Source organism: Podarcis raffonei, chromosome 1 (genome assembly GCF_027172205.1).
Source record: "Podarcis raffonei isolate rPodRaf1 chromosome 1, rPodRaf1.pri, whole genome shotgun sequence".
NCBI lineage: Eukaryota > Metazoa > Chordata > Lepidosauria > Squamata > Lacertidae > Podarcis > Podarcis raffonei.
In genome coordinates this window covers 32,101,928-32,117,435 of record NC_070602.1, presented here as the reverse complement: position 1 = coordinate 32,117,435, position 15,508 = coordinate 32,101,928, and the positions used below count along the sequence as shown (strand labels likewise).

At 38.2% G+C, this 15,508-nt stretch overlaps 1 protein-coding gene across 1 annotated transcript in view; it reads right to left on the bottom strand.

Moving 5' to 3' along the window:
- SEC23A (SEC23 homolog A, COPII coat complex component) overlaps positions 1-15,508 on the bottom strand; it is a 32,216-nt gene that overhangs the window by 14,404 nt on the left and 2,304 nt on the right. The window contains exons 2-12 of the mRNA XM_053379960.1: positions 11,387-11,623; positions 9,829-9,886; positions 9,428-9,514; positions 8,254-8,490; positions 7,861-7,940; positions 7,061-7,205; positions 6,543-6,701; positions 5,686-5,801; positions 4,584-4,707; positions 2,966-3,046; positions 1,721-1,810 (exon numbers count right to left, since the gene is read on the bottom strand). Of these exons, the coding sequence (XP_053235935.1) occupies positions 1,721-1,810; positions 2,966-3,046; positions 4,584-4,707; positions 5,686-5,801; positions 6,543-6,701; positions 7,061-7,205; positions 7,861-7,940; positions 8,254-8,490; positions 9,428-9,514; positions 9,829-9,886; positions 11,387-11,607 (1,398 nt within the window). The 5' untranslated portion in view covers positions 11,608-11,623. The remainder of the gene's footprint in view (positions 1-1,720; positions 1,811-2,965; positions 3,047-4,583; positions 4,708-5,685; positions 5,802-6,542; positions 6,702-7,060; positions 7,206-7,860; positions 7,941-8,253; positions 8,491-9,427; positions 9,515-9,828; positions 9,887-11,386; positions 11,624-15,508) is intronic.

Genomic DNA, 15,508 nt, shown 5'->3' with positions numbered 1-15,508 from the left:
TAAAATGGACAGTAAAATTGGCTTCCAGGTGGAAAAATCAAAATTGGAGACTGAACTGTTAGAACCAAGTACTAGAAATTTGTCAAAAATGTATAACTTGCTGCTGAAATGGAACACACAAGATGAAACGGTCAAATCAAGTATGATTAAATGGGCTCAGGACATTGGGCATAACATCTTGTTTGCTGATTGGGAAAAGTTGTGGACCACCGGGATGAAATTTACGGCATGTAATGCCTTAAGAGAAAATATTATGAAAATGATCTATAGGTGGTACATAACCCCAGTCAAGCTTGCAAAGATTTACCATTTGCCTGATAATAAATGTTGGAAATGTAAAGAAAAGGAAGGTACATTCTTTCACCTTTGGTGGACGTGCCCGAAGATTAAGGCATTCTGGGAAATGATCTATAATGAACTGAAAAAGGTATTTAAATATACCTTCTCTAAGAAACCAGAGGCCTTTCTCTTGGGTATTGTCGGCCAAGGGGTGTTAAAGACGGATATAACCTTTTTTATGTATGCTACAACAGCAGCTAGAATACTTATTGCGAAGTACTGGAAGACACAAGATCTACCCACTCTAGAAGAATGGCAGATGAAGGTGATTGACTATATGGGCTTGGCAGAAATGACGAGCAGAATCCGAAACCAGGGAAGAGAAGCAGCGGAAGAAGAATGGAAAAAATTTAAGGACTATTTAAAGAAATATTATAAAATTAATGAAAGTTAGAATGATGTTGGACCAGAAAGTAAACGGTTACTATTAGTAATGGTTAAGACAAGGAGAATAAGGAAGATTAAATTAAAATTAAATCAAAATAAGGGAAGATTTGCTGAATAATTGATTAGAATTTGGAATACAGAAAAGGGAGGCATGAGGAAGTCGGGGAAGAAAGGCATAAGAAAATAAGATATGAAATTGTACTTGTTTTTTGTTCTGTTTTTGTTTTTGTTTGTTTATGTATTTGTTGTGTTTATTGTAATGTCAAGTTATGTTTTTGTGGTTAAAAAAATTTTTTTTCAATAAAAATATTTTAAAAAAAAACAAAAATAAAACAAATATGAAAAAATTAAGTCAGTAAGCTTACTGCCTATATTTAGCTACAATTTAATTCAACACTGGAGCAGCTTCCAAAACAGAGTGCTTTAAGTAGAGAAAATACTATAGGAGATGTACAAATCTGAAGGCAAGACAGGAGCACGGTAGATGAGACAAGATAATACAATGTAATATGTATATAGCTACTTAGAACCAAGTACTTCACAAACACAACCTCAGCATTTCTTACAAACAACCCTATAAGGTAAAAAACTATTACTACCCTCATATTGTAGATGTGGGCTGAAGGCAGGCAAACTACTAAGGCTGCCCACCAAGTTCATTACACAGGTGAGAACTAAACCAGGGACTTCCTGGTTTGTTGCTTAGCGCCTTATGGTATTACAAGCTACAGCAAGTCTCAAAAAATGTTCCTAATTAAAATGGGGAAAACTATAATTTGCTTTCCCCCCTCCCCAAGCGATGAAACACACAAGCAGGCCCCATCACATAATTCTTGAAAGAAACTACTTTTGTAGACCACATCAGCTACTTCCCCAAAGCTCCAATTAAAATGGGGAGGAGGAAGTGGGAATTGTGCTTTTTCAACCACCTACCTCCTACACAATCAGTAAAAATATTTAAATATGCACATGTACTCTAAAAAAATTATCTTACCTGATTAACCACCTCAAAATACAATCCTAGGGTTGTGGTAGGATTAAGTCCACAAATCTTCCACTGACATGTACCTCCTGTTCCTATCTCCTGCAAAAATATTACAAATAATTTTCAGCAAAAGTTACATTTGCTATACACAGCAAATTGTAGGATTTGGGAAAACGTACTGCTGTTTTCAATGGTTCCTATCCCAGTTACTTAGATACAGCAAAATTATATATATAAGATAACACTTAACATGTTGTTAACATTTTACTGTAACATGAATTTCCACAGACTCGAGTATACTTTGGCTGTGTGAAGGAAATAATGCCACCTTATGCTAGTGGAGAAAGCCAAACGAAACAATAAGCCACTATACTGGCACTAAGCAAGACATTACTGATACACATCCAAAGAACTACAGGATAAGTACGACAAATAGTGAAGTTTATAATGCTGATATACATACACACACACACACACACACACATATATATATATATATATATATATATATATATATATATATGGTGAGCATTGTTGAACCCAGGAGGCACCACAAGAGGTACAATACATAAATAAATAAGCCTATATGTAAGGTGCTTATCGCTACCTAGAGCTTTCTACTCCTCGACAATATATTCACTACTTTGGAAACTGAGTGGCTAGTGAAATAAACACACACACACACACACGGCAGGATTCAGTTAATGAGTCCTGTCAGTAGAAGCCCTGCACAAGGACTTCTCCTTGTACAACAGGGCTTTTCCTTCACATTGCCCTGCGCAAACACGAAATTGTCTCTAGGGGAATCGGGAGAACCCCTGGAACGGCACGTAGGGGTGAGGAGGGGGATTGTTCCTTCAGGCAAGCCAAAATGCTTTCCCTGTCAGAACAATCACCTTAGTGTGACATTGAATTACTCACACACAGAGTGGTATAGTGTAATCGCAATATGATACCCACTAATGCTTAGTCACATCAGAAAAAGCTGGATCTACTGCATTTTTATGTAACAGGTGTACGGGTTGGATTAAAATGGTATCAACTGTTCTAAACCAGCCAACAGCCACACAACTCACTGCTCACCCGGCCTGAAGGACAAAAAGTCAAAACTTTTGTAAAATCATGCCTTTGAAAATGACAACATGCTAATAGGATTTTACACAAGATTTTACTACATAATTTCTATAGCATTTTGTGTGTGAAAAGTGAGAAAGGCACAGATTGTATAAGTGATTTACAGGTTAATCAACTTACATTTTCTGATACGCAGGGCCCTTTAGAATTGAGAGATACACAAGGTCCAATAGCTCCAGATATCTTTATTTCTCTTGAAGTCTACACAGATTGAAGAGCAAAATAAAATAAGAACAAATGATTGTTCCTGCAGAATGTAGGATAATCTTTCCTCTTGGCAGTCTGAGCTTGTAAATCTCCTTTACTAGTAAACAGCAGTGCTAACAGAGGTCTGCACAGTCATTTGATTCAGAATGGAGCAGAAACTAGACAGCTTTTCTTGTAGTAAAAATGGTTTCTATGAGACTGCACTGTGGGTAAGTATGTAGAGAACTGCAGCCTTAAACAACTCACTGGATCAACTAAAAGTACTCCTTGCACTAAAAGGACTTATGAGACTTCATTCCTCTAGTTTGTAGAAGCCTATACACTTTAACTTTACATCTCCTTTACAAGTCCAATCTAGAACAAACATTGGTGGCAGAGATGACAAATCATATCTCAGAACAGGCACCTGACCCAGAGTACCCTCAAAGTTCCTTAGAGTCCCACACTTTCGTACAGGTGAACATATGGAGATGTTTTATAAAAATGCCAACCAGCTCAGTATTGTCTACTCTGACTTTTCACGGCATCATCCTTTGTGGAGATAGCAGATACTGGGTCAAGGACCTTCCATGTGCACACCATGTGCACTACCACTAAGCAACAGCTCCTTCCCAGATATATATTTTTCCTCAGCAGCATATTCATATGACCAGCAGGATATGGACAAATCACCATACTATCCCCTGGATCTCATGCCCTGCTGCCCACGTTCCATACTGGCAAGAAGAAATGTTATAGGAATTGCACCTTTATGCAACAGAGAAAAATTTCTGTTGACATTCAGTATGTATTGTGAGTGCAATCTAAATATCATATCAACAGATTACAAGATGTTAGAGTGAGCTGTGTCTGCAAAGGTACAGGAAAGATAAAGGTAAAGGTAAAGGTACCCCTGCCCGTACGGGCCAGTCTTGACAGACTCTAGGGTTGTGCGCTCATCTCACTCTAAAGGCCGGGAGCCAGTGCTGTCCGCAGACACTTCCGGGTCACGTGGCCAGCGTGACGAAGCTGCTCCGGCGAACTGGCACCAGAGCAGCACACGGAACGCCGTTTACCTTCCCGCTAGAAAGCGGTACCTATTTATCTACTTGCACTTAATTGTGCTTTCGAACTGCTAGGTGGGCAGGAGCTGGGAACGAACGACGGGAGCTCACCCCGCCGCGGGGATTCGAACCGCCGACCATGCAATCGGCAAGTCCTAGGCGCTGAGGCTTTTACCCACAGCGCCACCCGCGTCCCTACAGGAAAGATACCCAGTTGCATATCTTGTAAGTCAAGGATAGGAATTCACAACAGTTTTGCCAAGCAATGAATGCTGGATCACAGCCACACTAAATTCCAGTGTTTATTTTCACTGTAAAATAAAATACTACGACCCCAACGCTAAAGGTTTAAACTAAAACGCTGACTGAACAATTGTTACTAGCAATAATAATACCTTAGTGCAATAGCTTAATTAGTTGTAAACAAATGTGATGGAATAACAACACAAGACCTTTAAAAATATTTATAGTAAAATTCCAAATCTTACTTTGATTTCTAAGGTACCTCCAAATCCCATCTTGAATTGCCCCTGTGCATCTTTGGTAAACACACGCTGAAAGGTTTGTTTGAACAGGGATGTATTGAAAGAGTCTCCCATTACCATGTAACCCCTACATGGGGGAAAAATGAATAATTAAGTCAAACAATATATAAAAAACGCGAAAGAGCAGTTATAATGGAATCTGGAACTGCTCTAAGTCATCACACTCTAGGCTGCTACCACAAGTTCACCTGTGAAGATTTCTGCTCCACTCCTGCCATCCCATATTTCGTTGTGATATTGCAGATCTATATGCTATGTATAAAAGTGACCATCACAAGCACTCATGGAAGCAATGCAGGATCAGCTTATATCCATTGGCTTCCCCACCCCACCCACAGCTCATTCCTGAAGAGGCATAATGTAGTAATAAAACATGGAAAGCAGCACTGAGGGCCCAGTGGCTATCCCTAAACAATTTATTTCACAAACAGACCATTTTATACATATCGATGTAGCTCCTGAGAAGCACTGGCAGAATTTGAATAGGTCTGCTTCAAGTAAGACTTAATTGGATATCACCCATTGATTTTGCGGGGTGTGCCTTTCATGCTTGCAGCACACCATGGTGTAGATTATGGATGTTAGGGAAGGAGAAGAAAGAAAACATTGGTGCTTGACAAAGGACAGGAGGTTAGATTTGATTTGATACTTTCCAGCACTATAATCCTACAATAGTGCTTCTGTGCAGCAGCATTTAACTTTCTCAGTAAAGAGAAAAATCTTACTTAAAGATTACTCCCCAGAATAGTATTATGCTCAGTATTAATAGCTGTGTGATACAAAATCTTTAAACAGGAGAAAGGAATATATTGCAATTAAGAGTACTAGTCAAAGGGTATTGCTTTCTGAAGTGAAAACTCGTTTTAATCTATAATTTCATGATTGAAAAAGATTAATTGTAGTGACTACTTTGCTGACACAGACATAATCATGCAAACTTATGCAAGTCCACTTGACTTCCAATATATAGCTTTTCTCTTAATTACACAAGAACACTGTTTCTGCATATAGCCTCTTTTACATTACTGTAAAATGTAACACATACCCAGTGTAGTTAGGACAGCACTTCATCTCCAGAAGACCAGTCTGATCTAGTGCACATGCATAAATGTCAATAACGTGACCGGTTGTAGCAGCGTGATTTGCCAAAGCTTCAAAATGCTAGAGACACAAATGTAAACATAACTTTTACTAAACAATGCAGGTCAAACTTTCCACATTTTACATTAAGGCTTCAAATATTCTTCAGAAGATGAAGTGTATTTGCGAAATTATATTCTTTCAGATGCTATACAAGACTAGATCAGTATTTAAAACAGAAATATGTTTTAATTCATAATTGTTCTGATTTTGTATAAGCCAAAATAGCTACCTTTACTTGGGGGGCGGGCATTCTGGACAACAGATACAGTTTGAACAAGATGAAGCAGAACTGCATCAAGGAGCAGCCCCAAGCCCTATATCTGATATTTTAGGGGGAATGTTGTGACCTCATCTAGAATGTAACACTTTTTCCTAGTTCAACTTCCCATCCAGCACCAATCTCATCTGGATTAAACTTTATTCCATTGGCATGATGGCTGTCAATACACTGTGGTTTTGAAGGGAAGGAAGACATATAGTCACACAGCAGTTTCAAGAGATGCTATATGAAGTATTGGATGGGTGGAGAATTACATGCTATTTCTTCCACAGTCCTATATGTTCCATTATGCTTATGTCACCCTCTATCAAGGCAAGCACACAAAATATGCCTCCAAGGTTAATGGAAATGTACCACTTTGTTTTGGAGGGGTTTTAATTTTAGAAAATATGCAGTCACTGAATAAATTATGTACAGATCTCACATTACTTTACATATATTCCAAATAATTACAGAATTTAAAACTTATGTGTTCTTACCTTAGTACCCTTTTTTACATATTTGGCATTGTCTTTTTCAATGTCATGCCAAGACCTTATAGGCACCTTAAGTTCATCTCCTACAACCATCCCAGGTCCCTGTGTAGCCGGTCCGCCAATAAACATCATTATACGGGCACCAGTGTTAGGAAAAGTACACTGTGGGATAATAAATGTTTTTAAGACAGAAAGCAAAAAGATGTGTTTCAAAGACATATTGTGATGATATTCGGAAATGCTGATTGAGTTCTAAAATAGGTTGAACTGTGACCTAAGGTTAATGCTGAGACCTATTTAACTAAGTATTTTTAGTATTTGCACTATAGTCCCTCACTTTTCTATAACTGCAAAAAGAAACAGCTGAACTGGAAAAACTTCAGGAAAGTCTGTTTGCAATCGGAGGGAACAACCTTCAGCATTTTTCCAATTTCAAATCAAATTCACATTGCTTTAACCCATTCAGGTAACCCAGATAAGGGCAGCGAACTTTCAGATGCGCATAAATGAGAAGTTGTTACCTCTAGCAGTCCTACAGCTATGGAAAGTGCCACTCCAGAAGACCGCAAAGGTCTTTTCCCTTGGGGAACAGGCCAAGGATCACGTTGCAGTTCATCCAAAAGATCAGTGAGATTCATGTCAATTTTCTGGACTGGCTGTAAGAACCTGGAGAAAAGAAAAACATTAAGTTAAAAAAAAGTTTCCCTTGATTGCACAAGCTTTCAAATAATTCTAGACCATTTATATATTTGCAAAGTATTGACCCACAATTATAGTGTTTAAAATACAAATTAAATTTTGTTATAAATTTAATGTTACATGGGTGGTATCCAACTAAGTAATACTGGGAATAGACCTTCCAAAATCAATAGACTTAAGTTAGTTCATGCTTGATGTCTCCCTGTGTTTTTATATTATGTTGGAAGCTACCCATTATTATTATTATTATTCATGACAAACTTAAGCCCATTGATTTCAGTGCTTCTACCCCAAGTATGACTTAAGTTGGCAGCTGATTTACTTTCATTGTGAGTCACCCAGAAAGCTTGTTACTGGGTGGCATGCATATAAATGAGTAAATAAATGAATGAATAGGATTTGGCACAAGCTAAAGTTTGCATCTTGAGTACACTTGCTTGGAAAAAAGAGAGTTGGGAACAGGGATTGACCTCAATATCTGACATTTTAACATTTTTTATTCATCTATTTATTATTACGCTTATAACCCACCTTTCCTCCAATGACTCATACTGCAAAATTACAAAGCAGGTCTTACTGTAAAACAATTTGGTACATTTTTTTTCTTAATAAAAACAAATACCTGTTTGATGGTGGTGGCTGCTGAGCTTGAGGGCCACGCCCCACTTGTGCAACATTCATTTTTGTAAGTCCTAACATTTCCTGTGAGTATATTTAACATAATAAAGTTGAATATAGTTACATATTCAGCATATAAACAGCAACAACATTTTAAAGAAACTTAAGGAATATTTCTTACTCATTTACACCGAGTCTTTTTAATTAAAAAAATCTCTTACTTTTAAAAAAAGTTTGGAAACATCTTTATGATGCTGATTTTCTCATTTTACACATTGAAAAAGTTTGCTTAATTCCTTAACTGTTCAGTAAGGTACAGATTTTTTTACTTCCATCTTCAAAGACAGAGCGGCTCCAAAACTGGAAATACCATTTTTAATATTAATTTTATATTTACCTGAAGTTGTTTTGCAGTCAGATCCTTTGTGCCTCTGAAAACATAACTTTTGTAAATCCCCTCACAGCCAAGCTCATGAACTTGAACCATTCTCCCAAAAGTAATGAGTCCAACCAAAGCAGTTGGAGGTAGGAGACTTAACGACATTTGCATGGATTCCTTCAAAGCTTGCAAGTCTTCATCTTCCATACACGTGTCAACAACATAAAGAAATATCAAAGGCATCTGAGGTCCGCGCTTTAAGAAAAAGTGAACAAGATTGCAGCATTAACATTACTTCAAAAAGTCAGGAACAGCCTTGTTGTAACTATCCCCAAACTATACCTGATCAAATGCTTTCTTGGGAATACTCATGCAAAACCGGCTTCAACATGGTTGTATCCGTTTTACAGTCCTAAATAAAAACACATGAATCTCTCTAACACTATGCAAAGTGTAAGGCACTGACTTGGGCAGACATACGTGTATTAGATTCCAGTGTTATTTAAATCTGTTTTTCTATACAGTCGTACCTTGGTTCTCGAATGGAAACCGTTCCAGAAGTCCGTTCGACTTCCAAAAATGGTTGAAAACCAAGGCACGGCGTCAGATTGGCTATAGGAGCTTCCTGCAGCCAATCAAAACCTGCAGAAGCCGCGTTGGACGTTCGGCTTCGCAAACTGAAACACTCACTTCCGGGTTTGCGGCATTCAGGAGCCAAAACGTTTGAGTCGCAAGGCGTTTCAGAACCAAGGTACGACTGTATTGCTTAGCACTCAGTTCAGTTGAAACAAATGTATAAGCTGAAGAGCACTTGTGCTACCGGCTCCATGGTGGCTGAAACATATTAGGATGTCACCCCTGAACTACCCATGCTCCTCCTACTTCTGAGTTACATAGGTTTTAGGCTACACTAATTGTTCAGGAAAGTATGACTACAGCTGACTCTGAGGTGGAATCTACACACGTATTAAAAATGCTGTGAAAACGCTTTTTTAAAAAATGTTTTTAAAAATACATCGAACTCACTATGCCATCTAGTGTCACATTTGTATATTGCACTTTACAACACATCTAAAACGTTTTATTTGCCACTATATAGCTGAGTCCTTGTCCAAACTCCACATATTGGAGACCATCACAGTGGCAACTTTTCTGACCCAAGAATCCCAAAGATTTTAATCAAGGTATTTACCTGTACTACATATTCAATGCTAGAAAACTGAGGTAAGAGTTCTGCAGGCTGGTTCATCTCAGATATGCCTGCATACGTAGGAGGAAACTGCAGAAGAAAAGGGATCCAATCAAATGAAAAATTCAAACAAAAAACACTTTGAAGCATAAATTTCTATACCAGTCAGCCTTTCCTAACCTGGTGCCCTCCAAGTGCTTTAGAATATAACTCTCAACATCCCTGACATATGGCCACAATATGTGGGGCTGTTGAGAGCTGAAGTCCAAAATATCTGCAGAGCAACAAGCTGGAAAGGGTTTACCTATACTAGTCTATTCCACCCCACCCCCACCCTTTACATGTTAATATTATTACCACTCATATCTCAATCTTAAAATGCATTCACCTGAAAGTTCTCTTACCTGATTTCTCTGGTAACAAAAATTGCAAGCCCATAGTTTTGCTCGGTAATCCACTTGGCTACAAAAATAAATTTTAAAGTGTTTTAATAGACAAATTATGAATGCAAGTCAGATACTTTGCAGTTTCATGCTTAAACATGGGCACAGGTAATACAGCATAGTATCTAACACTGTCGCTCAGCAAGAATGTGAAGGGAAGCAATTTTTGGCCATTCCCCTCACCCAACACACACCTTAAATCTGTTCCTGATGTAGTGGGGGCTGGAGAGGCAGGGGAAGGATAGCTTAAAACTGCATCTTTCCCCATTCTTCCGACAGAAGCTTTATTGTCAGGTCACTGAGACCGTTGGTCAATGGTCAACCCACAAACTTTAGTCTCATCATTTATTCTGATCAAAGCTAGTTATCAAAACTTTTCTTCTCTAACCCATTAAAATATTTGTGCTTTATCTTAACTCCTTCCTGATACCATAAGTTGTGTTTGGTACTGCTTTTTATTCGATTACTGTTAAATTTATCATTTTAGTGTGTTTCCTTACAATTATTGCAAATTAGTTTACACTCACTGGGGAAAGTATAAATATTCAGGGAAATAAATAAAATTAGAGTTGTGTCTTGCCATGCACCATAACAAAAGGCAGAACAATTATATTAAATAATCTGGTTAGCCACGTGGCTGCAAGTTAGTTAAGCAGTGAGTGGCTGATAATATTGCAGAAGCAAAGTGGCACCAGTGTTACCTTTATTTTGGTATTTATTGTTTTTGGCATGTCACCAAATGTGGAAATTTCAGGGATACCTTTTCTGTTAATGGTATGCAGCACAGCACATTAAAAAAAATATTGCAGATTTGTACATGGCAAGCACACATATGAAGCATCACATAGAAGCTCTGTGTACATATGAGGCAATATGATTTCAGTTAATTTATCCACGAGAAAACAGCTTCAGTACAGAACCATACATTATACGTATGTTTTTAAAGTCCTGTTACAATCAACAGGACTTGCTTTAAAAAAGATCTTGTGGGAATAAGGTATTAAGACCCTTGGGAAAAAATACTACAAAATAAGAACTGTTTTTACTATTTACACTTTTTGGCCATTTTTTTTCTAACTGCTGTCATGGATAACTTTATGGAGCAAGAAAAATTCTGTAGATAAGGCATGCTCACAGTTACTGTCAACTTCAAAAATGCACTTCGGAAAGTATCCAAATCATACTCCAAACAAACTCATTGAAATCAATTAAGTTACTTAACTCAATTGATTTCAGAAGGTCTACTCCAAGCATGACTGAAGCTGGATATCACCCATAATGAGCTGCACTTTAGATAATATCTTTTATGTGCTGTGCATAATTTTGTATTGATTTGTGAGGGTGTTGTTTTTTTAAATGTCCAAGATACTAACTATTTGTAACATTTTTTTATAGTGAAGGTCAGAAAATAAATTTGTCTTTCAAACTCCCGAACATAAATAACATATAAAATACCTTTTATAACAATAATAAAGTACTAATATCCATGCAAAGTTTAAAACTCTTTATCTGAAATTACCATAATGGATTTAGAACAGCTCGGCAGGTAGTTCTGCTGCACAGGACCGGCTCATACTGAATGGGAGGCAAGTCAGGCCGCTCTTTCAATGGTGTAAACAGAGAGGCCACAGGAACCACCATCCTTGTAGCCTCAAGACGACTGGAAGGCCATACATTCCAGCTGAATCGAACGCCATCCCTGTCTTCATTCTGCTGAATGAACTCGAGGAAGGTTGCCATCACTGCGTTCCTATTTCTGAAACAGAAGCACACATTAATGGATACATGCAAGTTTTGGAGAATGAATTAGAAACCAAGCCTTGTTTCATTTGAACGGGCATTATGGAGCACCTCCAAGTTACCTGCATTACTAGCCATCTCGAAACACATACATTTTTCATAGAGCTACATGCGGGAAAACAAAAAACAACTAGGAGCCTCTGTTGCATTTGGATAGTGGACATTCTACAGTATTGCCAGTGCACATATTAAAAAAGAGATATCATACATACATCTCTCAAGCGGCTGTAACATTGCAGCAATATAAAGTGTCAGCTCGAAAGTACACTGACCTGCAAAGTAACTTTGATTTGAGAAGTGTTATCCAAAAGAATATCACAAGGATTACCACACTCCCATTCATTTCAAAACAGTGTGCACGGGGGAAGGGTTCATTCACCTCTTAAGTTCTTTAACTAGCAAGTTCAGACTGGTACTATGCAATACACACCACCATATGTGGTTGCTACAGATTGCTGTATTATTCAAAGCTTGGTAAACACATCAGATATGGCAGCAGCTCAGCAGTACAGTCACCATGGCACACCACTCACATTGGACAAATTGAACTGCAATGAAAGTATCCAGTATAATACAACAGTTCTGTATTATCACACCAACAAACCTTTGGTCGTTTTAAATATGACCAACCAGACTTACACACTAGAAGAGCAATACAGAACGGGGGGGGGGGGGGCAAGACAAGATAGTGAACATATTCAAGAGCTACCAAGCTCAGCAACAGCCATGTCTTCAGTAAAATTCCTCCAACCTTTCCGCTCATAATCTAGGAATTTTTCAATTTATCTGTACTCTCCATGCCAAACACTCTTCATGTATCCTGGGTCTGCAGCAGCCCCTAAATTGTGAAAACCCCTCCCCAGAGAGGTGTGCCTAGGTAGCATCTTCATTGTGCAGCTTGCACTGTATGCTGGAGATACAACTCCTTACCCTGGCCTTTGACAGTTAAGGTATGGTATTTTGTTTTGCGAGACCCACCTCTTTTGTTGAATTTATTTTTCTATTCTACTTTTAATTGTTTTACTTTTTGAGGGGGGAAATATTATATCATTGTAACCTGCCCTGAGACCTTATAGTGAAAAGTGAGTAAGAAATTTTATAAACAGCCTGATTTATATTTGTTATTTTAATACCAAACTCCTGTCAACAGTTTGATGTGGCTTTGTATATGTAAAGCCAAAAGTTTTATTTGTTACAATTCCAAAGCTGAATGCCAAAATACTTTCTATTGTACATGTATGGTTTTATTGTAGGTGTGTAATTTTATTGTAAACTGCTGTGCAGGTTCTACAGATCAAGCAATAAATAAATAAAAGCACTATAGGCAAGTATCAATGTTGCAAGTGGACTATTGAGGGAGTGACATAGATGGGAAGATAATACCACAAAAACCTACCCTGGGCACATCTATATTGCACAATGCATTTGTATCATACTGGCTGCACTGGCATGCAACAGTGCACCATGGGCTCCCTTCTCCTCTTCCAGTGCAGCCGCAAGTGTGGAAACCTTAGTCTCCACTTTCAACTAACCACAGTAGCTCATTATGTCTTGACCTGGACAAACCATAATTAGTATTAACTCTGGTTTTCTGAAAGAAGTTTGAACCATGGTCAATAATGATTGTTCTCAGGATCCTACTCCAGAATGAATTCCACAATCATAAAATGATATTACCCACCAAATACCTTCCACTTATTGCAGCAGCCATAGCTTCAGTACACTGGGGGGAAATCTCAAGCTTCAATTTAGGTGTTTCTAATAGCTGTATTATCCAGCTGTACTGAACAAGTCTGCATCAATAAACTTTTGAAACTTGCAGGTTTCAACAGCAGCTTGCCAAGCAGAACAAAGTGATGCTGCAACTTGGGGGGGAGCAAGTAGAGAGCAGAATCTCTGCTGAAGTTGCAGAGCTCACCAATGCAGCCCTCTGACCTGCAATTATAAGCAGCCAGCTCCCTGAAACTCTGCTTTTAATGAATAGCTCTTATTTTATTGCTGTCATTGACAGAATTACCCCAGCCGAAGCCCATGCAAAAAAGCACAACACTGTGTTATCAAAAGGTCCATGGAGGGAAGAAGTTGAATAACTTAGCAAAACGTGGAAAAATCAGAGAGCAATAAATCAAGCAAGAGGTGGGAAGAGGTGGTGCTTAGGTCTTCCCTTGTCTGCCTCATACCCACAGCAGACCCAAAGTAGCTTTTCCCATTACAGAAAGAAAAATCCCAAGGGGGGACACGTCTTTGAGGGGAGGGGGATTTGAATATGATAAACAGTGAGAAGGAAAACAATTTAGAATTCTCTGTGCCCCTCCCTACCACTTGTCTACTCTTCACACTTTCCTCCAAACAAAAAATTATTTAATGAAAAAGAGTGTCAGGACTCTGATTTTGAGTATTTACATACAATGTGTACTTGGCTCTTTGCTACCAAAATTTGCAATAAATATGATGAAGGAACAAAAGCAATACCTGCCCTACATACAGATTTACAGTTGAACTCTGCACTTCCAAAGACATGCATATAGCCAGCTATAAGAATATTCTCATTGGCAACTCAAAATTATAGGCATTTGGTTGGGTGCTTCACTGAGCTCCATGTAAACAAGCTTGTTGCAAGCACAAGCAAACTAAGTAATTGTGAGCAGAATGACTCTTCCCTTCTCTGCTCAATGCTGCTCCCAATAACAGATTTAGGGGGGGCAGATTTAGGAGGTGTGCGAGGGAGGAGAGGGGGGAGTCCCACTGCGTAAACTGAAGTCATTCCCCTCACACAATTATTTAACTGAATACCTTCCATTAACTATCCGTGAGATAAAGACCTTAGGATGAAATGCTTCCACTTTTTAAAAAGCCACTGTACATTGTTTTATTACATGCTTACACATTCTACAAAGACCAAGGTACACACAACGTGTTGATTAGAACAGACGTCTTCAGACTTTTCAGATCTGAAACTCACCTTTAACCCCTGTCTACAATACAAGACACAAACTTAATGTGTTTATTATACTGGTGTTAAGTATCTCCCCCTCTCCCTTCTCCATTTTCCCTTATTTTATTTTCTTAAAATATAGGGGGAGGGAATGATAGCAATGTCACCGGTACAACCCCTTTTACACATTTGTGGGTTCTAATCCACCAGTTAAAGACCAATGGATGAAAATATGCTTACCTCTCAATACCACATCATAGCTGACCTTACAAAGCTTATGCATACATTTTGGCTCATAAAACCTGATCTGGGCAAAGGAATTTATCCCATCTTCTTCCTTTATTTTTGCCTTCCAAACACGAATTACAGCGTAAAACACTAGGCACAACACAACCTATTTTCTTGTAAGTTGTACCAATTTAAGTGGAATTTACTTCCAAGTAAGTTTGCCCAGAACTATGATGTTCATCATAAAAGTACTACAAATCTATACAAACATCTAGTAAATACAGCATATCTAAAAACAAGTTATAATCCAGCATAAGACCCCTAAGCAAGTTTAAACAGTGAGTTCAATGGGACCCACTCCTTAGTAAATGAGCTTAATATTGTAGCCCTAAGTATGCTTACGCACCAACATGATTTTAAATACTTACCTCTTTGTTCAGCTGAGATTATTAGCTCCCTAAAATATAACTTGTAAAATTAACGCTCTGAACTTCAACAAAATCTTCATACCTAACATTCAGGAAAACTTTTTGGTGTGTACAGAGACAGTTTGCTGGTTATGACTGACATAGCCCTATATGGTTTGGATCCAGGCTAGCTGAATAATTATTGCATCTCCCTTTATGGGCCTTGACATCTTCTGAGGAGGCCTTTATCTTGGCTCCACCACCTTCATAA